This window comes from Mauremys reevesii, linkage group 7 (assembly GCF_016161935.1).
Source record: "Mauremys reevesii isolate NIE-2019 linkage group 7, ASM1616193v1, whole genome shotgun sequence".
NCBI classification, from domain to species: Eukaryota; Metazoa; Chordata; order Testudines; family Geoemydidae; genus Mauremys; species Mauremys reevesii.
In genome coordinates, this window is record NC_052629.1 from 39,610,837 (window position 1) to 39,634,554 (window position 23,718).

The 23,718-nt window shown below is 43.5% G+C and overlaps 1 protein-coding gene across 7 annotated transcripts in view; it reads left to right on the forward strand.

Annotated features, from left to right (window-relative positions):
* ASCC1 (activating signal cointegrator 1 complex subunit 1) overlaps positions 1–21,449 on the forward strand; it is a 54,707-nt gene extending 33,258 nt beyond the window's left edge. For 5 of the 7 annotated variants that reach the window (XM_039546247.1, XM_039546252.1, XM_039546249.1 and 2 more), the window contains one exon: positions 20,352–21,449. In XM_039546247.1, coding sequence (XP_039402181.1) covers positions 20,352–20,468 — 117 coding nt within the window. In that variant the 3' untranslated portion in view covers positions 20,469–21,449. Of the gene's footprint in view, positions 1–8,499; positions 8,605–15,363; positions 15,511–20,351 lie in introns of those variants that run through there. The other 2 variants (XM_039546251.1, XM_039546253.1) reach the window with 2 other exon arrangements.
* Positions 21,450–23,718: the final 2,269 nt, after the last annotated feature.

Consider the following 23,718-nt stretch of genomic DNA (forward strand, 5'->3'; position numbering starts at 1 on the left):
GGAGCAGCTTCAAGGCAGAGGGCAGGAGCAGCACATGGCAGTGGGGAGAGGGACAGCTGCAGCCGCTGCACAGGGAACTTAGGGGAGTAGGGAGCTGATGGGGGGGGGGGGGGGGCTGCCAGTCCACCCTCGTTCCAAGCCCCCACCAACTAGCTGCAACGGGCTGCTCTTTCTACAAGCAGTGGACAAAGCAGGTGGCTGCCAAACAACATTAGAAGGGAGCATTGTACAACTTTAAATGAGCATGTTCCCTAATTGATCAGCAACATAACAATGTTAACCGGGACGACTTTAAGTGAGGAGTTACTGTAGTAGATTGCTTCATAAGGATTACCTTGCATTACCTCAGAGAGAGAGACCCTTCAGCAGCTCTTTATGGTTGACAGCTCTGGAAGGAGTTAAGTTGAGCCCTTTTTGATTGGGAGAATGATGCTGAGATAAATACTAAGTTCTAAATAAAATAAAATGGAATTTGTGACTAGCCATGTTCAGCAAGCAACACACACAAAGTCTAAGCACTAAAGTGCTGAAATTGTTCAAAGTCAGTAAACATGCAAAGACCGTGTTGGTCTTTGGTGGCATAAATCTGGTTAGAAAGCAGACCATAGGGTAGTTTAAGAAGATCAAACGTTAGGGGGGAGGGATAGTTCAGTGGTTTGAGCTTTGGCCTGCTAAACCCAGGGTTGTGAGTTCAATCCTTGAGGGGGGCCACTTAGGGATCTGGGGCAAAAATCAGTACTTGGTCCTGCTAGGCATGGGGCTGGACTCAACAACCTTTCAAGGTCTGTTCTAGGAGATAGGTATATCTCCAATTATTATTTTATAAATATATAATTGGTATAATTTGCTAGTACATCTGAAATAAAGAAGGTCCAAGATAGGATGGAAAAACATCTAGATTCTTGTTGGATGTAAATTGAGTGGTTTTTTGTTTTGTTGGTTGGGGTAGTGATAATAAAGGAGTAATTGCAGTTATCTTTAAAGAAGATGGTAACTAACTTTGGGTAAGTAAATAGATTAACCTTGACACACACATTATATTTCTGTTGCGTATTAATAGGTACATAGGCAAAAAATCAAAGGGGACAGTTGGTGGGATGCAGCTGTGAAAAATCAACTGAATCTTATCAGAAAAATTAATCTCTAAAAAGAGTAAAAGAAAATAAAAAGATAATGGAAACTACTAACCAATTTGTTTAATTGCTAATCTCTGTCATGGGCAACATATTTGAAGTTATGATAGAGAAGGTTAGCCTTGTGCTCTTTAAAGACTTCTGAAAGCATGCTCCATACCTCGACCCTCTCAAATTTTGGAAGTCACTTCAGATTCTTAAACCTTGGGTCGAGTGCTGTAGGTATTTCTAGAAATCTCACATTGGTACCTTCTTTGCGTTTTTCAAATCTGCTGTGAAAGTGTTCTTAAAACAAACATGTGTTGGGTCATCATCCAAGGCTGCCATAACATGAAATATATGGCAGAATGTGGGTAAAACCGAGAAGGAGACATACTATTCTCCTTCAAGGAGTTCAGTCACAAATTTAATTAACACATTATTTTTTTAACGAGCATCATCAGCATGGAAGCATGTCCTCTGGAATGGTGGCCAAAGCATAAAAGGGCATACAAATGTTTAGCATATGTGACTTGTAAACAAATACCTTGCAATGCCGGCTACAAAAGTGCCATGCAAACCCCTGTTCTCACTTTCAGGTGACATTGCAAATAAGAAGCAGGCAGCAGTATCTCCCATAAATGTAAACAAGTTTGTTTACCTTAATGATTGTCTCAACAAGAAGTAGGACTGAGTGGACTTGTAGGCTCTAAAGATTTAATTTATATTGTTTTGTTTTTTGAGTGTAGTATGTAACCAAAAAAAAATCTACATTTGTAAGTTACACTTTTACCATAGAGATTGCACTACAGTACTCATATAAGGTAAATTGAAAAATACTTATTTTTATCATTTTTACAGTGCAAATATTTGTAATAAAAATAATATAGTGATTACTGTACACTTTGTATTCTGTGTTGTAATAGAAATCAATATATTTGAAAATGTAGAAAAACATCCAAAATATTGAATAGATTTCAGTTGGTATTCTACTGTTTACAGTGTGATTAATCATGATTAATTTTTTTAATCACAGGGTTTTTTTTGAGTTAATCGTGTGAGTTAAATGCGATTAATCGACAGCTCTAATTGTAAGGTCTTCTGGGCAAGGACTTCCTCTTATTGTATGAACAGTACCAAATGCGGTGAAGCCCTGATCTCATTTGAGGCCTGTAGGTTCTGCTTTAATACAGATGATGAAATAGTATGTTAAGGGACTGCATCTGCCTACATTTGAGGGGAAAAAATATATTTGATTGATAAACAAGAACTAATGAAAACCAGATCTTGCCAAGTGAATGTGATAATATTCTCTGCTGTAATTTTATGTTGGTGGCCAAGAATATGCAGTGGACATAATATGCAGTATTTAGATTTCATTAAGACATTGAATATAGTACCACATTTAAAAAAAATGTATTATGAGATAGGAAAAATAACTGCCTAGGTAAAAATACAATAACATGGATTTAACAGTTGCCTGCCCGCCTGACTGTGAATAGAATAATAATAGTACCACCTCCAGATAGGGAATGTTTTTCATGGTGTTCCAGAGCAATCAGTGTTTGGACTTGTATTGTTTAGCTGTTTTATTAATGATCTTGAGGAAATAGACTCTGTTTCAAGTTAAATTTACAGACAATACAAATCAAAAGGATAGGAAATATACATAAGGAGTCATCAAAACTGTGGAACAGTCAGAAAAGATTAGAGATTTTTCGTTGCAGTCAGCTAGGTGATGCACTAAAAATAAATCCAAAGTAATACATTTGGGGAGAAATGGTAACCAGTATAAAATGAGAGATAACTATTTAGAAAGTTTTGAATCAGAAAAAGACAGGGTAAGAGAGAAACTGAACAGAAACCTGTAATGCATTATTATTATATTCGGGGGTAGGGGGAAGGAGTGGAGCTAGTGCTTTCTCAAGTATATTTAAAGAAGAATCAAAAGCAAAATTTCAAAGATGGTAATGCCACTTTGCAGAGTACAGAATATTGCATTCAGTTCTAATCCTTGCATTATTTAAAGGATACTGAAATGCTATACTGGATTTAAAAAGGGCAATTAGAATGACACTGTGCTTGGAGGACAGTTTTGAATATGAGACAGTATAAAAGTTGATCAGCAATCTGGGAAAAGAGTTAAATGTAGGTCACTGTATAAATACTTCCATTTAAATAACATCCGTGATGAAAAAGGTGGGAGCCGCCAACCGATGTGCCAAGACTACTTCTATCCTTGTTTTCCCTGCCAGCTCAGGACTCCAGCACCCTGTCTTGCTGAGCCAGACACTCTTGTCTACTTCAACAAAGACCCAGAGTCTGAATTACCTGCCCCAAAGCTGCAGGTTTACCTGAAAATAGCTCACAGAAGTATGCTTGTCTTTAGCACCAAGATGCCCAACTCCCAATGGGGTCTAAACCCAAATAAATCTGTTTTACCCTGTATAGAGCTTATACAGGGTAAACTCATAAATTGTTCACCCTCTATAACACTGACAGAGAGATATGCACAGCTGTTCGCTCCTCCAGGTATTAATACATACTCTGAGTTAACTAATAAGTAAAAAGTGATTTTATTGAATACAGAAAGTAGGATTTAAGTGGTTCCAGGAAGTAATAGACAGAACAAAGTAACTTACCAAGCAAAATAAAATAAAATGCGCAAATCTATGTCTAATCAAACTAGATACAGATAGGATCCTCACCAGTTCCAGAATGCTCCCTTTTACAGGCTAATCTCCTTTTAGCCTGGGTCCAGCAATCACACACACCCCCTGTAGTTACTGTCCTTTGTTCCAGTTTCCTTTAAGTATCCTGGGTGCAGGGTGGAGAGGCTCCTTCTTTAGCCAGCTGAAGACCCCATGGAGGGGTCTCCCAGGGATTTAAATAGACTCTTTCTTGTGGGTGGAGACCCCCCTCCTCACCCTGTGTAGAATACAGTCACAAAATGGAGATTTGGAATCACATGGGCAAGTCACCTGCCCATGCATGACTCAGGACTTGCAGGGAGCAGCCATTACACAGTGCTACCTTGAATGTCCTCAGGTAGACTTCTTATGTGGATTTGAGTCTTCCAAGCTCTTTTGTCTATTAAATGCTTCCTGATTGAGCACATTCCTCTCCCAAGGAGTGACCAAATGTTTTAACTAAGGCTACTTAGAAATCAAGCAATTATACAGCCAATGTTCATAACTTTGAGCACACACATGGTGCCTACATACAACTAGGATGAACATAACCTTTACATAGATACGTTACATGGCATATGCAGCAAAACCCTATTCCAGTTATATCATACATACATTTATGAGCACCCCCACCCCATAAAGCCTTATGGAGTACACTGTCACATAGGTCACTGTATAAATACTTCCATTGAAATAACATCCGTGATGAAAAAGACTTATACACATCATCTGAGTATGGCAAAACAAGGAGTACTGATCTGAAGTGGAAAATGAGAATTCATACTAGGCATTGAGAAAAAATGTCATTTGTTAGAGTTGTCAGTCATTAAAGTAGACTAAAGAGGTCACTGGACGTATTCAGAAAAGCTGAGACAAGTCACATGAGGGGAAAATATAATGGATGAAGGTTGTACTAGCTAGCCTGACTGGTCTTTAGCTTTGCTATGTGACTTGATGACCGTGTGTCAGTAGACCAGGTACCTGACTTTCAGAGTTGCTGGCACCCTCTACTTCTGTTGACTTTAGTTGGAGTTGAGAGTGCTCCGCAATTCTGAAAATCAAGCTCTAGGAATTCAGTAGCTCTCCTTCCTGTTTCTTCTTCTCCTTGCCCATCTCCTCCTTGTTACCCCAGTGGACATCCCATGTCTTAGTTTCTCTGAAATCACTATTCTGCCATAGACAGCAATCACCAACTTCACTTCTTTGGTGTTCAGGAGATGGTTTTCACCAGTAACTGTCAAGAGTTGATTACAATGGTTCCTTAATAGAATATGGAGACATAGTGTTGAAGTACATGAGAAAGAACAAGTTGATTAGGAAAGGGAGGTGGTTTATCCAAAAGACATCTGGGTCCATTTGTATTATAATTTCCTGAGTCTGTATGAATTAACTCAGTGGTTCCTAAGCTGTACTCTATAGACCACTCGTGGTCTGAGTAGAGTTTGCTGATTGTATGCTGGTGGCAGCTGCTCCTTGTTTCCAGTTGCTTCTACAAGCATCCAACCTCTTCATTGCAAAAATAAGCATAAACAATTATAGAAGCCGCTGGAAATGGGTCAGCCTATCTGCATATAAGCATTTGCTGTAGTATGTACTGCGTGGGGCCACAAGGATGTTGCACAGTTGTTCTTGATTAGGAGGAGAGGTGGGCTGCAGGTGACCTCTGTTGGTAAGAGGTGGGCCACGCTTTGGAAATTAATAAGTTAATTCAGGAGTTGTGAAACTTTTTCAAAGACATGTTCAACCCTGTATTCACCAGTTTTATGTATGGTAGACTTTAGAAAGTTAGCAACCCATAAATGTGCTGGTGTTTTCAAAGACAACTAGTAATTCAGTTAATTCTGAGACACACTTGTATTTATTTGTTGGTTTGCAAAGTGCTTTTCACCATAGCAGCTAGGCCTTATTATATAGTTGAAGTGCATTTATTTTATAAACTGACGGAGAAGAGAGAGAATCGGAACCTAAAACAAATGTCTTGCATTGTGCCCTGAACATTGCAGGATTTGTGCTTGTGAAGGAGAGTGAATTTCAAAGGGAAAAGCCTCCACTGAGAGAGCCCGTCAGCTGGCCCCAAAGAGTCTTGCCTTAAGAAACAACAGCAAGCACCTATCAGATTAATTTAACTGTCATGATGGAGTATGTCTGACTGACTACCTTCCCATTGCCCTTAGCTTATGTATCACACACTCATTGTTGATGCAGTCATCCCACAATTTCACAATGAACTGTGATTTCATAGAACAACAGTTGAGGAGAAGGAACCATCTGTTACATTTCCAACCAGCCTGTGAATTTTTCACATCTACCAGATACTAAAACATAACTGGGAGATAAATAGAGCCTGAAGTAGTTTTTTCTTCTTCTTCCTTTAAAAAAACAAAAAACAAAAAAACAACAGAAGATGCCAATGGCAAGAAGAAGGTCCTAAATTGCTGTCAGTAATCTTTGGCCTCTCTGTGAACCAGACTCAGTCCTCAGCTGTTCTAGTAATCACTGTGGTGGAAGCAGCAAAAGAGTTGTTTGCAGGCCCCCAATTCTGGAGATGGTTCTATGCCGACTGCTTTAAGCTATATCAACCCCTTGTAACAGCCCTAAATCCCCAGCATGCAGGCTGGGGATCACTAAAGTCCTGGAGTACTACAACCACATCTTTCTCAAGCTGGGGCGGAGAGAGGTGGCATTAATTTAAATGTAAATTACGTGGCAGATCCCCTGCATAGCTTTGAAAAAATCTCAATCTTAATGCTGTATTTAGACACCTAAATAAATGGTTTATTTTTCAAGTGTGGAGCATGCTGCAGCTCCCCATAGACTTTGCTGGATGCTGTTGGTGCTGAATGTTTTTGAACATTCATTCATTCATTCATTCATGTATCCAAATGTTGGCTTTGCACCTGTGTTTAAAATGTTGGCTACTGTATTAGCTATACTGATGGTATGTTTATGTATTTTGGGATTGTTGGATGAAATTTGTGCAAAACACCCAATGTTATATAGTGCTTTCTTATTTTTATAGCAAATACTTATTTATTTGCTTTTGTATGTGCTTTATTTTGATTCAGTAAAAGAAAACTTAAAAAAATCACATGCAGTCCACAAATTCTACCCCCACCCTCATTCTTAAAAAGTAATGATAACTTTCCAGTAAAAACTGATTACATGTATAGTGCTTTAAAAGCCAAAGCATAGCTGATTTAATAAGAGGTTGATTTTAATTTTGTTTCCTTTTATTTAAGAAAATATATAAGTAGTTTTGTGCTGTGGTTTACACTGAGACTTTTTTAAAAGCTCAGTTGTAATAATTTCATGTTTATTTGCTTTGTTGCAAAACCACTTAATAGAATTGAGAGAAAAATTAATGATGAATTTGTGATAAATTCTGGTATTTGTATTTTGCATTGTATATAAATTCAGAAAATAGTAAATGAATCATTTGAATTTTTATGATGCTAGACGCTCTACTACACTGAAGCCCATATTGCTTCATTGTATCTGTGATAAATATGTACATGCATATCTTCTACGGCCCTTCAGAAATCTAGAATTTAAATAACATTTAAGCGTTGTTCATCACCTTATCAAGAGCATAAGGATTACATTGCATGTCGCTGGGGAGGAGGGAGTGGGTCAGAGCCAGATGTGTGCTTGCAGAACAAAACAAATGATCCAAATCTCTATCTGACATGTTTGTTCTTTGTCTTCTTGATTTTGAAGCCCTGGTGTGAGATGTGCTTGTGAAAGTAAAATGCCTTCCCTCTCTTCCACTCCCAGTAAATTTTTTTTCTGTGCTTGCTGTGGAACTCCTCTGGAGCACATCTTAATCATAGAACACCTGTGCAATAATTAAACGTTTTGTTCATCATCTGGCTAGCGTGCCTTAAAAGCCATTAAAAGGGAGCAGCTTTCTAGTTTTGACAGAAGGTGGTGTGCATTATAAGGAGCTGCCTCTCTGGATCAGCACCTGTCTGCCTGCTCTTTCTGCAGTCCTACATTATTGCTGGAAAGCTTCCAAACATCATTAAACCTCTGTCAGATAATCATTGGGGTAACAGAGCCCGGAGTGAATAATAACTAGAGTAAAATTATTTTTGGCACTGAAATGCTTCAGAAAACATATTTTGAATGTGAAAATAGAAAGCTGTTAATTGAACAAACTTCCCAGAATTTGACATGTTGCCAGGTTGTATGTTTGATTGCAAGTTTGTATCTTTTCTTCCATGTGCTAATAGAGAATTTTTAACTTCTAGAGCAGGAGCGGCCAAACTTACTGATGCTCCGAGCTACATACAATAATCTTCAGAAGTTCAAGAGCCTCAAGACACGCACAACCTGCCCCGTGGAGCAGTGTTACTGGGATATGGGGCTAAAGGCCTTAGATGATATCCCCGCCCCCCCGCAGGGAAGAATCCCCTAGTCCCACCACCCCCTGCAGGGCAGAAGCCCCAAGTCCCTCCTCCCCCCGCAGTCTGGTAGGTGGAGAGTGTGTGGGGGGGTATGTGGTGGTCTCAGCGAGCTGCACTTAACAGTAAAAGAGCTGCATGTGGCTCACGAGCCACAGTTTGGCTACCACCTGTTCTAGAGGATTAAGTTGAAGTTTAGGTTTGGTCACAAATGAAATGAGTTTGGCTTTCTCTCAGCATAGTCTTTAAGGGCATTTGCCCAAAATTTACTACTACTGGCAAATTCTTCTCTAGACAGACTTGCTAGGAACAGCAGGGGCGCAACACAGAGCTAAGAAGAAGGTGCAGATCTGTTTGGGTGTTCCAAGTGGAAAAGGTGAGTGATGCAAATTAGGATTGAGGTGCATTAGACAGCGCAATGAGAGCCCAGAACTGGAATAGCAGGGTGTTTACATGAAACACTTGAGGTTCACTTGCAGAGCTGTGTGGGGACAGATGGCAAAGTGCAAGCTAGGTGCTTCGCAAAGCTGTACTGTATTTAGAGCTGTCTGTTGCACACATTCATGAACTCTAAAATTCACCTCCATTTTTATAAATCATTTTTGTCCTGAGTGATTTTTGCCATCAATCACTTTGCTCTACTAGTCCTTCCACTCTTCCTTGGTACCTATATCAGTTGTCTCAAGGGGAAGGTTGTATCCTCACTACCTTTGCTGAGTTTTATCCTTTGGTTGGTGGGGAGACATCTTAGCTAAGTGCCCTATCCTCTCTAGTCTATATTGGTATCAGGCTTCTGGTTTAGCCAAAATTTTCAGAGTGATAAATCATGATTATACTTTGCTCTTCTATAGCATATTCCATCACAAGCTATGAAAATACTATACAAACATTAATTACATTTTACAGTACTCCTGTCAGACAGATAAGTAGCATAATTTTCATTTGGCAGACTGATAGTCTGAAGTATGGAGAGACTTTGATTTGCCCAAAGACCCCCAGAAAGTGCCTTCTGATCTCTCGACTTTGATTAACTTGCAGAGCATCCTTTTTCTTCTAGGAAACCATTCATCCTTTTGTGTAGACCTCTGTCCTGGAGTGGACTTTGAAAAGCTGTTGGTGGATTAAAAATTAATGAATAGATTGCTTTATTCTGTTAGTTCAGATTTTAGGGGGGTTGTATTCGTTTTAACAAATGCCACTGGATCGTCTCTGCAATTTAGTGGGCTGGCTAATGTGTTGGTGTTATTTAAAGGGAAATGCGTCCCTAACCTACTGCTACTTTTCAGAGATAGGAGAGTTTTAATTTCATCTAAGTTTAGATATTTCTAGTTTTAAAGGCTGCCCCTATCACTGGGCTCCTGTACCTCACTAACCTGGCACTGCTTGAGGTGTCCCCAGAGAGGGGAAGGTCTGGTGGGTATACAGTTCCGAACAGAATTTCTGTTCTCCCAGCTTCTCTGAAAATTAATATGGGACTGAACCTTCTGCACTGACCAGCCAGATGCTTTGGTGAAATCTGGGATTGGTAAACACCTTGTCCTGCCTCCCCCCCACCCCAAACACCCCCCCCCCCCATGCTCTTGAGGATGGTGAACTTCCACACAGGATTCTGCTTGGCTTGTTGTGTGTGTTCATAATCAGGTGAGCAGATTAACATGCATCCGAAGAAGTGGGCTGTAGCCCACAAAAGCTTATGCTCAAATAAATTTGTTAGTCTCTAAGGTGCCACAAGTACTCCTGTTCTTTTTGCGGATACAGACTAATACAGCTGCTACTCTGAAACATGCAGGTGAATGCCTGTCATGCTGCTTTCCAGCATCACGCCTGTTAGTGCCTTGGAACTTGTCTTTTTAATTCTACTTTGGTTTTCAATGATTCTTTCATATACTCGAATGCAGCTTCTGATCAGGACCAGCTAAGTAGTGGATGTGGTTGGGGAAGTTGGTGGCTGCTGTCACAGTATGTAAAACAGCTGACCCTTTCTATCTGTAAACCCCCCTTTTGAGCCTGAATTTGATATCCTAGCATAAGCAGTCTCTGCACGTCTCCATTGCCTGACATGTCTGTCCACGGATTCCCAGCACTGTGCCTTGTGTGTGCAAAGTGCTGGTTTGCTAACCGCATGCTGCATTTCAGAATTTCATTTTTGTAAGAGATGCACACCAGCAGGGATAGAGCAAAGTCGTCCTAGCACACTGCATACATGTAGATTCCACTAAGCAATTTTAACAAATGTGCAGCACCTTCATACTGGAGAGAAAAGAGATTGCTCTATTATCCTACCATCTACCATGGTAGGCATTTGATTAGTTTTTTTATATACATCTCTACCTCAATATAACGCTACCCGATATAACACAAATTTGGATATAACGTGGTAAAACAGTGCTCTGTGGGGGCGGGACTGCGCACTCTGGTGGACCAAAGCAAGTTCAATATAACACAGTTTCACCTATAATGCGGTAAGAGTTTTTTGGCTCCCAAGGACAGCGTTATATCGAGGTAGAGGTGTACTAGCCGCTGCCCCTTACTCCTCTGCTTCCCAAAAGAGAAAATTCATATTTTTGATACTTGCTTCAGGTTGAAATACTTGGGCCTATCATATCCATGAAAAAGGAAGCTGATTTTTTAGGTTAATCGGTCATAGGCTAGTGACCTAATATGCCTCAGCTTCGCTGCAGTGCTGATTCACCAGGGACAGTTTTGTACGGTTAATCTACAATAGCCCTACCCTAAGGCAGTACTTATGTGGCTGCAGTTTGCAGCAGACTGATCTCCCTGCAGACTATGTGTGGGGGAGGGGTGTGCGCGTGCGCATTTCATCCAGTGATAATGCAGCTCTTTGATGGTAGTTTTTAATTGCAGTGAGTTGTTCCTTTTGGCATTTTAAGTATCGAGACTCTCAAGAGAACTGCTTGGACACACTGATTTTGGCCATGTCACTTGAGGAGATTTATCAGTAATCCTGACAATAGCAGCAAAATCCAGGCCAAGCAGCTGAAAGTGCAATCTTAAAAAATTATGTGAAGGAAGTTTTAAATACCATTGCTTCCTTCCCTCCTCTTGCCTTTTGTCCTTCTGCTGCCCATTGCCTCTTCAGACAAATCCATTAATATTTCTCATATTTGTTGCACCAATGTAGATGATTTAAAAGCACCAGTTTGTGTTGGCATTCCCGCTCTGAATAAATGGAGCTGAAGTGCTTTGCTGCTGTCTTTGTGGTTTAGCTCTGTGATTTACCACTGCTGTTCCAAGGCTTGAAAACAGAGGTACCAACTTATTCTGGGAAGGTTGTCTACAGGAAACCACAGGACATAAGTAGTATGGTGATGAGTGCTTTACAAATGCGTAAGATAAAAGATGCTGAAAAGTAATGTGGGCACAGTTATAGTTCATCTTGAAATGTTACTTGTTTAATGTATTTTTGCAATAAGTAAGTATGTTTTTAAAAACGCAGAAAAAAATGCACCTATTTTTGATGGCCTGCTTCAGTTTACAGACTCTTTAAAAAGGAGACCGTTGAGGTTTGGACTGAAGTTTGTGATCACATTTTTGCTTACATTTGCAATGTTTAATTGTGTGTGTGGTTACCAAAACACACACTTCAGTGTTCCATCTTTTTTGTTATAAAATGACTGCCAGCACGCCTAGGGCACCCTGCAGTGTAATCTGTGCATAGTTTAAAAATAAACTTCCAACAGGAGTGTCTAACACAGTGATCACCAACCAGTCAATCTCCTAGAGCAGGGGTAGGCAACCTATGGCACGCGTGCTGAAGGCGGCACACGAGCTGATTTTCAGCTGCACTCACACTGCCGGGGTCCTGGCCACCGGTCTGGGGAGCTCTGCATTTTAATTTAATTTTTAAATGAAGCTTCTGAAACATTTTAAAAACCTTATTTACTTTACATAGAACAATAGTTTAGTTATATATTATAGAATTATAGAAAGACACCTTCTACAAACGTTAAAATGTATTACCGGCACGTGAAACCTTACATTAGAGTGAATAAATGAAGACTCGGCACACCACTTCTGAAAGGTTGCCGACCCATGTCCTAGAGGATCTCCCAGTTGATTGCGATCTCCGGTGGCAGTGTAGTGTGGCTGCCGCTAAGGCAGAGTCCCTGCCTGCCCTGGCCCCACACCGCTCCTGGAAGCGGCCAGTGCAGCCCTGGGGGTGGGGGGACAGGAGTCTCCCTCTGCGTGTGGCTGGCTGCCTGCCTGCAAGCACTGCCCCCGCAGCTCCCATTGGCCGGGAGAGCTGCGGGGGTGGTGCTTGCAGAGAGGGGCAGTATGCGGAGCCATGTGCCCCCTGCACACCCTCAAAGGCCGCAGGGGCACGTTGGCCCCTTCTGGGAGTGGTACGGGGCCAGGGTAGGCAGGGAGCCTGCCTTAGCCTTGCTGTACCCACCACTGACTGGGAGCCACCAGAGGTAAGTGCTGCCCAGTGGGAGGCTGCACCCCAGCCCTGAGTCCCCTCCTGGAGCCTGCACCCCATATCTCCTCCTGCACCCTGAGCCCCCTCCCAGAGCCAGCACCCCAAGCCCCTTCCTGCATCCCAGCCCTGACCCCCCTTCCAGAGCCAGCACCCCATACCCCCTCCTATCTTCCCACACACTGACCCAGCCCAGAGCCCCTTCCTGCACCCAAACTCCCTCCTAGAGTCTGCATCCTCCACCCCAACCCCCTGCCCCAGGTTCAGAGCCTCCTCCCACTTGCACCCATCCCAGAGCCCGCACCACTTCCAGAACTCCAACACCCTGCCCCAGCCCGGTGAAAGTGAGGGAGGGTGGGGAAGAGCGAGCAACAGAGAGAAGGGGGGATGGAGTGAGTGGGGTGGGACTTTGGGGAAGGGGCGGGGCCTTGGGGAAGGGGAGGGGTATATCCTGGGTTGCCCTTAGATTCAAAAAGTGATCTTGAGCATAAAGTGATCTTGATCACTGGTCTAACATGAGGGACCAGGACTATAAAAATGACAATCATTTTGATTCTAGATCTCTTTGGCTCAAAATAAATGACTGTCCATACAGTGTGGTATGGGGAGAAATTTAGAAGTGGATTTTTTATATAAATCTGCTGAAGGGCACTGGGCCCTTGATAAGTGCCTACTAGTGTGTGCCTTTAAGACACCGCCTGTTTTCAGAAGGTGCAGGAGGAATTCTGCTGGCTGATGTGGGAGGAAGGGTAGACATGACTGTATTCTCTGTCCCCTTTTTGGCTAGTTGCTCCCATGGGAAACAACTAAGTAATAGCTCCTGCATTCTCCCAAATGGGGCGTTACTGTGTGCCCCTCCCCATCGTTAAGTAGTTTCTGTAAGGTGAGGTGGAGGTTGCTTATTCCCTATTCACTGTCACTGTGTGCCTGCTTCAGCAGGAAGGAGTCACAACATAAAGAATTTGCAACACCCTGCATTTACGCACACCCCACAGATTTGGATCTGCACAATAGATCTCCCAGACTGCAGGATTAAAAGTAAAGGGATGAGTGTGTCATCTCACTTCCCTTGGAAGCTTCCTCCATTTAGTATATTCCTTTCAGAGGATCTCTTTTGGAAGGCTCTGACATCTGTTTAGGTATCCATACTGTGCTTATTAGTGGCATTTTGGGTGACACCACCTACCTCTGTGTCCATTTGTTTGCTTAAGGACACTCGGGACCCACTTTGAAAAGCGTACAACATATTCTCCAGCTCCAAGTCAATTTTTTTAGGGGGAAGGCACTTGGGCTAATGAGTAGATTCACTCAACATGTTTTTAGTAGTGTAAATCCAAGAAAAGCAAAGCAAGTATGGTGTTTACTATGTGAACTGACCTCTGCACCCATCAAATTCACCTTCATGTGCAGTAATAAAAAAAGTTCGTGTTTGTTCTTGAGGAAGCATCGGTGTGTGTAGGATTTATAAAATTAATGTTCTTTTGCTGAACCTCTGTGGTGGGGCGCCTCCTGCAGGTTGTCCTGGGAATTCGCTCTTTAAGCTCAGAGCACCCTCTGCAGCCCGGTAGCTCGCCTGCCGCTGGTCCCTGTGTCCCTCCCGGACCCCGGTTCTGCCCCCAGCAGTAACCCACAATTTGGGTCTCCCCACCCAGGGGAACCCCCAACCCTCTATCCCCACCTTGCCTCAGTGGCTACTGCCAGTCACCATCTAGCCCCTGCTCACTGAGGCTGACTTTAGTCTATAAACCACTCATCATCGGCAGGGGGTTGGACCAGCTGCCACTGCCTAGTTCTGGGCTGCCCCTCTGCAGCCCCTTGGTAGGCCTGCAGCCTGGGGTTTTACTAGACTGGAGCTCCCAGCTCCCTCTGCCCTTCCCCAGCACTGCTCCACCTCAGGTTCCCTTCTCAGCTGCTAGGCAGCCAGGTCCTTCTCTCTCAGAAGCTAGAGAGAGTAAGTCTCCTCAGCTTCTGGCCCACAGTCCTCTTATAAGGGCCAGCTGGGCCCTGATTAAGCTGACTACAGCTGTGGCTGTTTTCCCAATCAGCCTAGCTTTCTCTGCTGCAGCCCTCTCCAGGGCTCCTTCAGACAGGAGCGGGGTGACGGCCCCTGCTACAGCCTCATACCCCAGTCCAGTCAAATGGCTCAGCTTTTGGTAACCATGTTGATCTCCTCTGCTAGATACTAAGTATTGATCTGTGACTATTTCCCCCCAGTCTTTTAGCAAGGTGTGTGAATGAAAACTCAGCAAGTGGGAAGAAAATGAGGCTTGGACAGTTTTTAGAGTTAGCACATTACCCACTTAGAACATAATGTCCTCTACACATCATTTTTCTGTCCCACTGAAGTATGTTACAGAAAGCATTTCTATGGCTGTGCTCCAGCTCTCTGTGAGCAAGTTTCCTCCAGGGTGGGGAAGCCAAAGGGAATTTTCTTTTCCACCTCTACCTTGGTTCTTACTAAGACACTCTCACGCTCTCATAGGGGGAGGGTGATCCTAGAAACTGGTAGCTGTTTCTGGTAGCTGAGGTCCCTGAATGTTTTATAACTTTGTTCAACCAGGAAATCCAAAGTCTCAAAAACATAAAAATGGGAGGATGATTCCACTCTAGGAGCTGAAAGGCCCCTTTCCTAATTGTATTTGAGGAATTGGGATTTCCTGGTTGAACAAAGATATAAAATATTCAGGGCCTTCCAGTTACACTCTTGTTTTTATCCATAGCATTGCCACCTCTGTGGTACTGGACATCAGAGATGATCCTGAGCCCGTAAAACTGGACAGCTGGCAATGGCCCTTCAGATTTCCCAGAACAGCTACTTCAAAAAAGGGATGATGGTGGGAAAACCTAGATAGGTGGCAATGCTACCCAAGATCAGTATTTGTGGACTCTGATTGCTTCTGTCATTGGGACCCTGAGGGAGTGAGGAAGTGTCAGTAAAAGTGTAGAAGTCTTGAAATAAAGGCAGGAAAAATGGCTATGGTTGTCCTTGTAGTATGTTTACTTTGAGAATCTACAGTTTTATTACTAATGCTGTCTACCCTAGCACTTTTGTTGGTATAACTTATGTGTGAAAAAAACACCCCCTTGAGCAACATAAGTTTCACCAACGGAAGCACTGGTGTGGACTGCATGTACTATGTCAGCAGGAGACACTCTCCTTCTGACAGAGCTACCACCGCTCGTTGGGGGTGGTTTAATTATGTCGATGGGAGAGCTCTCTCCTGCCAGCATAAAGCAGCTATGCAGGAGATCGTACGGTGGTGCAGCTGTGTCGCTGAAAGGTCTCTAGCGCAGACATGGCCTAAAACTCAGGCATTTCAGCAGTTTTATCCCTGGGGAAAACACACACACATCACACACCTCTGTCTCTTCTTTAAAAAAAGGCAAGGGAGTAGAAGCTCTTCACTTCTTGCATCGTATGAATGGAAAGCCTCTGATCTTACTGACAAAATGACTGATGCTACTCAAGAGATTTTTTTTAATTAATGCTGCCACTTATTATTTTGAGACGTCCATTACTTATAAACAAAACCAAGCTGTTATATTGAAAGATTGCAGAAGTAATTATTTTGAAAGGATTGCTATTATAAACTCTTTTGTATATGGATTTGATTTCAGTGAGTTGCTGTTGGGACTGGACCATCCCAACGTGTAACTTTATTATTTATTTGCAAAGTTCATGGAATTCTGAGTATATTATTTTCCCCACAAAAATAAATTCTTCCGTTTTCTCTTTAAAATAACTTAAAATGCCAATATGTCCAGATTCACAAGAACTTTACAGCAATCTCTATTGTGTAAGCATTGGTGGGGTGATCATTTTTGTTGAGGAAGCAGATTTGTGTTCTCTTTTTCCAAGGGAGAGGGTTATAAGGACCAGTGGGGGAGTGGGCTGGGAATAAACTATATGAACATCTTGACAGAGTTGAGTTTTAAAGTTTTCTTATGGTTGGTAGATTTCAGGCCAGTTAACACTAAGCCTGGTCTGGAGATGTAACAAAAACTAGTCTTCAGAGCAATCACAGCCAAAAAAAAAAAAAAGAGAGAGAGAGAGAATCATTTTACCTTCACTAATGACACTGTGGTCCTCTGTGCTCTAATGTGAACTTCAGAAGCTTCTGGGAACATACTTAATCTTTATAATTTTATAGAATGGGGTTTGGGCTTTTAGTCATTTCTCATCTTTCATGCCTCCTACTGTTTAGATACCTTATTAAAATATCTCATTTTAAATGGTGTGTGCTCCATTAGAGCTATAGCTGCATTTCAATTAAATTCCTGCTAGCTGAGCTGTATCCATCCAATCCTCAAAACTCCGCACAGCACAAGAGGAGGAGATGACAAATTCTGAACAGGAAAAGCGTTTCTCCTGAACTCAAGTAATAGACCACAGCAGATTCCTCCACTGAGGTGGATAAATAGGCGAAAGAGCTGAAATTGAGCTTGCCCAAGGATCTAGACAGGAAGAGTGCTTAGCACTTGGGAAACTGGGGTTTAGGAGTGACTAGTGGTGAGCTGGTGCTGGATCCCACCGGTTCGCAAGCCCCGGTTGTTAAAATTAGATGCTGGTGTAGAACCAGCTGTCAAGGGGCAGGCAGGTGGGCAAACAACTCGGCCCGCGGGACCGTCCTGTCCCCCACCTGAGCTCCCAGGAGTCCTAGCTGGGGAGGCAGCTCAGCTCCTGAGTCCTGCTGCTTTTAGTGGCTGCCAGCAAGGTAAGGGGGGGGACCTGCGAGCTCCAGGGCTGTCGGGAGGGGGGGGGGGAGTGGGGCAATTTGCCTTGGGCCCTGCAGGGGCTCCTGGCCCCATGAGGATGTCTCCGGAGCTGAGCTCCTCCCGCTCAGAGCCGGCAGGCCAAGTGGCAGGAGCTCAGCAATGCTCCGTCAGGTGTAAGAAAAACATCAGCAGCTACCTCACAATTATTGGGGGGAGGAGGCAAGCGGTTATTGTAATAAACATGTAAAAATGTTTTTTTTATTAAGTATGACTTCCAATGACTCAATGCATTGCCATATCTTATGGAGAAAGGTACAAAAAATATATACTGTGGAACATCCCTTAAATCAGAACTTTTTATAGGGAACTGGTTAAGATTTTGGCAGCTCATCACTGGGAGTGACCTCTCATTCCAGTGTTTCGGGGGGCTAGAAGCATTGCAGGAGTGAACCTCCTAGATAATGGAGGAAACTTGACTAACGTACTGCTTGGAAAGGCAGCTCTCTTCCATGCAAATGGATTGGGCAGTGAGGGGAGGGCAGAACTCAGAAAAAAAGAGTACCTAGATATGAAGAAGTGGGTGACAATCGTAAAGTCCATCTCCTTATACTGACTTGAATTTCTGCCTTGGAAGCAAAATCTGCCGCCTTCCTTACTCATGTTTACAAGAATGCAGTGACCACTACTGTGGGAGAGCCTCCTGCCAGGAAATAAATCTGAGAGATCCCCATTAGCAGGGCAGCTGGCTTCTGTCAATGCCAAGTGCATTCTTGAATTACCTTTTGGTGACTTACAGCCAGTTTCTCTAACTTAATAGGATTATGAATGATGAATTTGGTAATTCCACCACTAAAGCCCTGTTAGAAGTGAGTTGACAGTTAGATGTATACTAGATTCTAAAAGAAGAGAACAGAAATAATAAGTGGAGATAAAATGTTTTAGTAGTTACTAATTAAAAAAATAGGTCATGGGCAGATGTTATGAAGATCACCATGAACTGGCTGATTGGTAATGGGGGACACAGCCTTTGTCATGTTGGTCACTGTTTTGAATCTATCCTATGCTGGTAGTGAGAGTAAGCAAAAAGTTACTATGTAATAGTTTGGTGACTATCCAAAGAAGTGAGCTGTAGCCCACGAAAGCTTATGCTGAAATACCTTTGTTAGTCTCTAAGGTGCCACAAGTACTCCTGTTCTTTTTATGAATAAATTGCTATTCTTAGCCCAGTTCCCAGTGAACAAGTGTCCAGACAAACTGGTAGCTTCATACAGAGGTGCAGAGGGTTGTATTAGCCATGATGACTCAACTACCCTCCTGCTGCTGGAGTTGGTGCATCCAGGCCACAGCTGAAGTACTCTGCTGGTGCAGCATTGGGGGGCAAGGGAGCTTTCATTAGTTCTCCTGTGGATAAATAGGGAATTTCCATCTCCAAAGCTCTTAAGCAGCTTTCACCAGAGCTGAATTCACTTTAAAATAAAATCAAGAATTGTCCCATGAGCATTTCCAGTACAGGGGTGGGGTTTGTTTTTACAGAAAGGGATATTTGCAGTGTCAAACCAATTTGTCAAAGCCAGCAATAGAAACAAATTGTATAAATCAGTGCTGGGGAGACCTCCATGCATTTTGGAAAGGGGAAAGTGCATCCTTGTGTAGATACACTAGATCTTGGGTTTAAGATGATGACATATGGAAAAATCAATGCATCATTAGCCCTAGAAGGGCAGGCTTTAATGAACTGAGTGTTTCCTAGCCATTAATGTTTGCATGTTCCATAATGGCAGGAAGAGCTGTGTGTGACTGTCTTGAGCCAGTGTTTACAGGGACACACATAAAATTCAAGAGGGGACAGACTATGAGGGTTTCTCAGTTCCCCCAGGGTAGGGAGACCATACCATTCAGGCCCTTGATGACCCTCAGCATTGGAACATTAAACTGAGTTTGAAAGTAGTATTTTTATTGGAAAGCTTTCCTAAGGCATCACTGGTATTTTAAGGTAGAGTAATTTCCTGCATCTTAATGGAATGTGAAAAGCACTTTATACTTCAACATGATGCATTTCCAAGCAGTATTGAACTTTCCTATAATGAATTCTGATGTCACTTTTGTGTGTGGCTCATAAATGGCGTTAACTACTAGAGTGGCTCCCTGATGAACTGTGTTTTGCTCTTGAAAGTCTTTGAATAAAGAGGGACTCAGTGGTTTGGGGTTTAATGTTAGGATAAAGAGCATCTCACCTTGTGTACAAATCTGAATTTGGACCAGACTGGCCACAAACATTGCCAGTGTTTGACTCGTGAATGATCTGTTCTCAATCCAGTCTCCTATGGACATTGTAAAACCAATTATATTTAGCCTAGACTGGCCCCTTTGTTAGTGATCTCCACTAAGGACTGGAATAGGCCTGGGGACTGAATTAAATTTCTCATATCTAGTGGTGTGGTCCCTCTAGTTCAGGGATTCTCAAGCTGGGGGTTGGGAACCCTCAGGGGGTTGTGAGGTTAGTAAATGGGGGGGGGGTGGTTGCGAGTTGTCAGCCTCCATCCCAAACCCCGTTTTGCTTCCAGTATTTATAATGGTGTTAAATATATAAGAAATGTTTTTAATTTATTGGGGGAGAGGGTCGCACTCAGAGGCTTGCTATGTGAAAGGGGTCACCAGTACAAAAGTTTGAGAACCACTGCGTCTAGTTCATGGCTGAGATAAATGGATGAGATCGGGTGGTGAAAGCTGGCATTGCAACTGTGCTGTATGTATTACAGGAATTCAGTTTCCTAAACTTCATCTGGCATCCTCAACAAAGGCTAATCTCATTTTCTATTAAAAAAAACAAAACACTCTTCTGAAGAATCATTCTAAATGCAAAGTGAATACAGAAGTAGAACTGAATATCAGAAGAGACTTTCCAAGGTTGATTTTTACAGGCAGGTCTGCAAACATGCTTCAGTTTGTTTTGTTTGGACATTCCTCATGGGTTCTAACTCCTCTCTTTCAGATCTTTGAGAACTACTACTTTGGAGAACTGCAGCTGAATTCAGTCCATCTTTCTCAGAGATTCTCCACAGACAGCTCTGGTTACTACACTACATCTGGGCAGCTCACTTTCTCCTGAAATAACAACTCAGGTGCTCCAACAGATCTGCTGTGTAAAGGGGTTACATTAACTTTGGAGCCTCAAACATGAAGAGTGATCTCTTCTACAGATTCTACAAAGACTGTGATGCCATGTTATTTCTTCAAAGAACCATGCACAATCTGCGACGTTGCACTTTCTTGGTGGAACTCTCCTGCAGTCTTTCCTACAAATATCTCATCTCCCTATCTTTTCAAAAAGCTCTGGTCTCCTCCTACCTCCACCTCACACTGCTTTTTCATTTCCCTTAACACTTCTAGTTTACAGGTTTCTTCCACTAGGAAGCTAGCTGGCATCTTTAGAATAAAGGGTCATCGTCAGCTAACCTTTTATATGCAGTTTTTTTCGTTTTTATCAGACTTTTGATGCCATCTTACAAGTTTACAAAAATAACATTTATTTCTCTACAGTTTCTTTCCCTCTGGCAAATATTTGTCTCTCCCAGCCTCCCTCCTCAGCCTTCTTTGTAATGGAGCAGAAGACATGTCTTCATTTTGTTTACTTCGCGATTTCAAAGCCCAATGAAGTCAGTGGAGAGACTCCCATTGAAATCAGTGGACTTTGGATCAGGCCTTATATGAACAGGAATGTTGCATGTGCCTGTTTACATTTGTCACTAAACTGCTTGTTGTAGATAGCAGAGTGTGCACACCCAGCTTTCTGTGTGTGGCACCAGATCTTGAGAATTTTGTTTTTAAATGAGCAACTGTAACTCTCAAAATAAATGTTTAAAATCCAGAAGAGCTGCCCAGACTGTAATATAACAATGTTAAGGCAAGTCATTACGTGGGGCCCAAACAGTTTGACAATGTTTCTGTAACATTAATTTATTTGGTTATTTTAACATCACTAATTCCTTTCCAAAAAAAAGTGTTTAACTCCTGTTGCATTAATAAAGCTATCAAATTATTTTTGTAAACTTTTTGCACTTGTATTAATAAACCATTTGCAATAAGTGCAGTGAGAACTGTTTTAAGCAGTCATTCCTCAGGCTGTCAAAAATCTGTTTATTGTAAATGGCTTTCTGATAAAGGAGCAAAATTGTTATTACAGTTGGTGATACTTTGAGACAGCATCTTAAGACAGTTTGCCTAAACAATGCTGATCTGTTATAAAGGTTTCATTTCATGTTATCTGGGGATCATCGTTCCAAATTCAGTAATAGTGGCAACGTAGTTTTTTTTTTTTCTTTCTTTCACTAGGAAAGTTTAAAAATGGATGAGCCTGGTTTCTTCATTTTGTACTGAAAATATTCCTTTTTGCTGAGAAAATCAGTTTTAATATTCACCCGTTAGTCTGAAGCTATCCTGTACTCTATTTTAATATTTTTTTCCCCAGCTCTCTTCCCATGCTGCCCAATGCCATTGCACACTTATCCTCCGGTGGGAAGAGCCTCTTCTAAAACCACCCTTAATGCTGCTTAGCTAGTAAAGCATGTGTACTCACACTTGGGACCTAATCCTGTGAGATGCTGAGAGCTCTCAACTCCTGTTGGTTTCAGCTTTCAGCACCTCTCAAGAAGCATATCTCAGGATCAGGCTGTTAGTCTTCCACCCAAAAGTACAGACTAGATTTTCTTTTTGCGATAGAAAGATATACATATAAAAGCTTCTCAGCATGTTTTATTTTTAACATCTGTAACCAAGAAGCTGTTTATGCACTTAGCAATATACTTCAGACTAAATTCAAGCTCTAAAGGACACAGTACTATTTTTATTCCTCTTTGTAAGCAATTCCGTCTTAGCTTAGCTATAAAATTTCCTTTCCAACTAGTTTTGCCCTTTGTTTAATATTGATTTTTTTTCTTGCTGTTTTTTCTCATTGAGGTCATCATTAATTACTCCTGGGGGCATTCTGTGCCAAAAAATTAAATTCTGCACACAATATTTAAAAATTCTGCAAGTTTTATTTGTCAAATAAATGCAGAGGCTCCAGCATGGCAGTGGGGAGCACAGGCCCAGGGGTGAGCTGGAGCCGGTTTGCGCGAACCCGTTGTTAATTTTAGAAGCGGTTTTAGAACCGCTTGTTAACTAGCTTCCCTGCGAGGGAAGCTTTGATGGGCTCTGCCTGGGAAGCCTGTAATTCCTCCTCCTGGCCGCCGGGGGGCGCTGCGCTGTGCTGCGAGAGCCATGTGAGCTGCCTCCTGGCCCTGTTGCTGCTCCTGCTCTTTGGACCTCTGGCCCTGGGACTCCTGCTGCTGCCTGGTGAGTCCCCGGCTGCATCCTGCTGCTCCCAGCCCCTGCCCCAGCCGCCTGCCCGCAGCCGCCCCTGCCCCACCCCTGCCCACAGCCACCCCTGCCCCCAGCCAGCCGCCCGCAGCCACCCCTGCCCGCCCCTGCCCCAGCCAGCCGCCCGCAGCCAGCCGCCCGCAGCCACCCCTGCCCCAGCCAGCCCCTGCCCGCCTGCCCCTGCCGCCCCAGCCAGCCCTGCCCGCAGCCACCCACAGCCAGCCCCTGCCCCAGCCAGCCCCTGCCCCCAGCCAGCCGCCCGCAGCCAGCCCCTGCCCCCAGCCGCCCCAGCCAGCCTCTGCCCCAGCCAGCCTCTGCCCCCAGCCGCCCCAGCCAGCCTCTGCCCCCAGCCAGCCGCCGCAGCCACACCCTGGCCCCAGCCAGCCCCTGCCCCCAGCCGCCCCAGCCCTTCCCGCCCTGCCCCCAGCCGCTCCCAGCCAGCCCGCACCCCAGCCACCCCTGCCCCGTCGCCCCAGCCACCCCCTTCCCGCCCCTGCCCCCAGCCGCCCCAGCCAGCCTGCCCCCAGCCAGCCCCTGCCCCAGCCGCCCGCAGCCACCCCCTGCCCACAGCCACCCGCAGCCCGCCCGTCTGCATCACCTGCCCACAGCCAGCCCGTGTCACTCCCTGCCTCCAGCTAGCCCTGCCCCACGCCCCTATCTGCAGCCAGCCCCACATCCACTGGTGCCCTGCAGTTCCCAGGGCAGTAACCCTGCATACCTGCTTCAATGAGGTGGGGGGCAGGGAGCAGCTGGGACCCACACATGTGCACACCCTAGAGTGACCAGACAGCAAGTGTGAAAAATCGGGACGGGGGTGAGGGGTAATAGGAGCCTATATAAGAAAAAGACCCAAAAATTGAGACTGTCCCTGATCACCACCCACACATGTGAAACGGAGTTCATTTCTAGTTCAGCCCCATCTTTTTAAAAAAGAACTTTAGGTAGGGTTAAAATACATCTGTATTTTCCTGGACATGTCAGGCTTTTCGGTTCTTAATCAC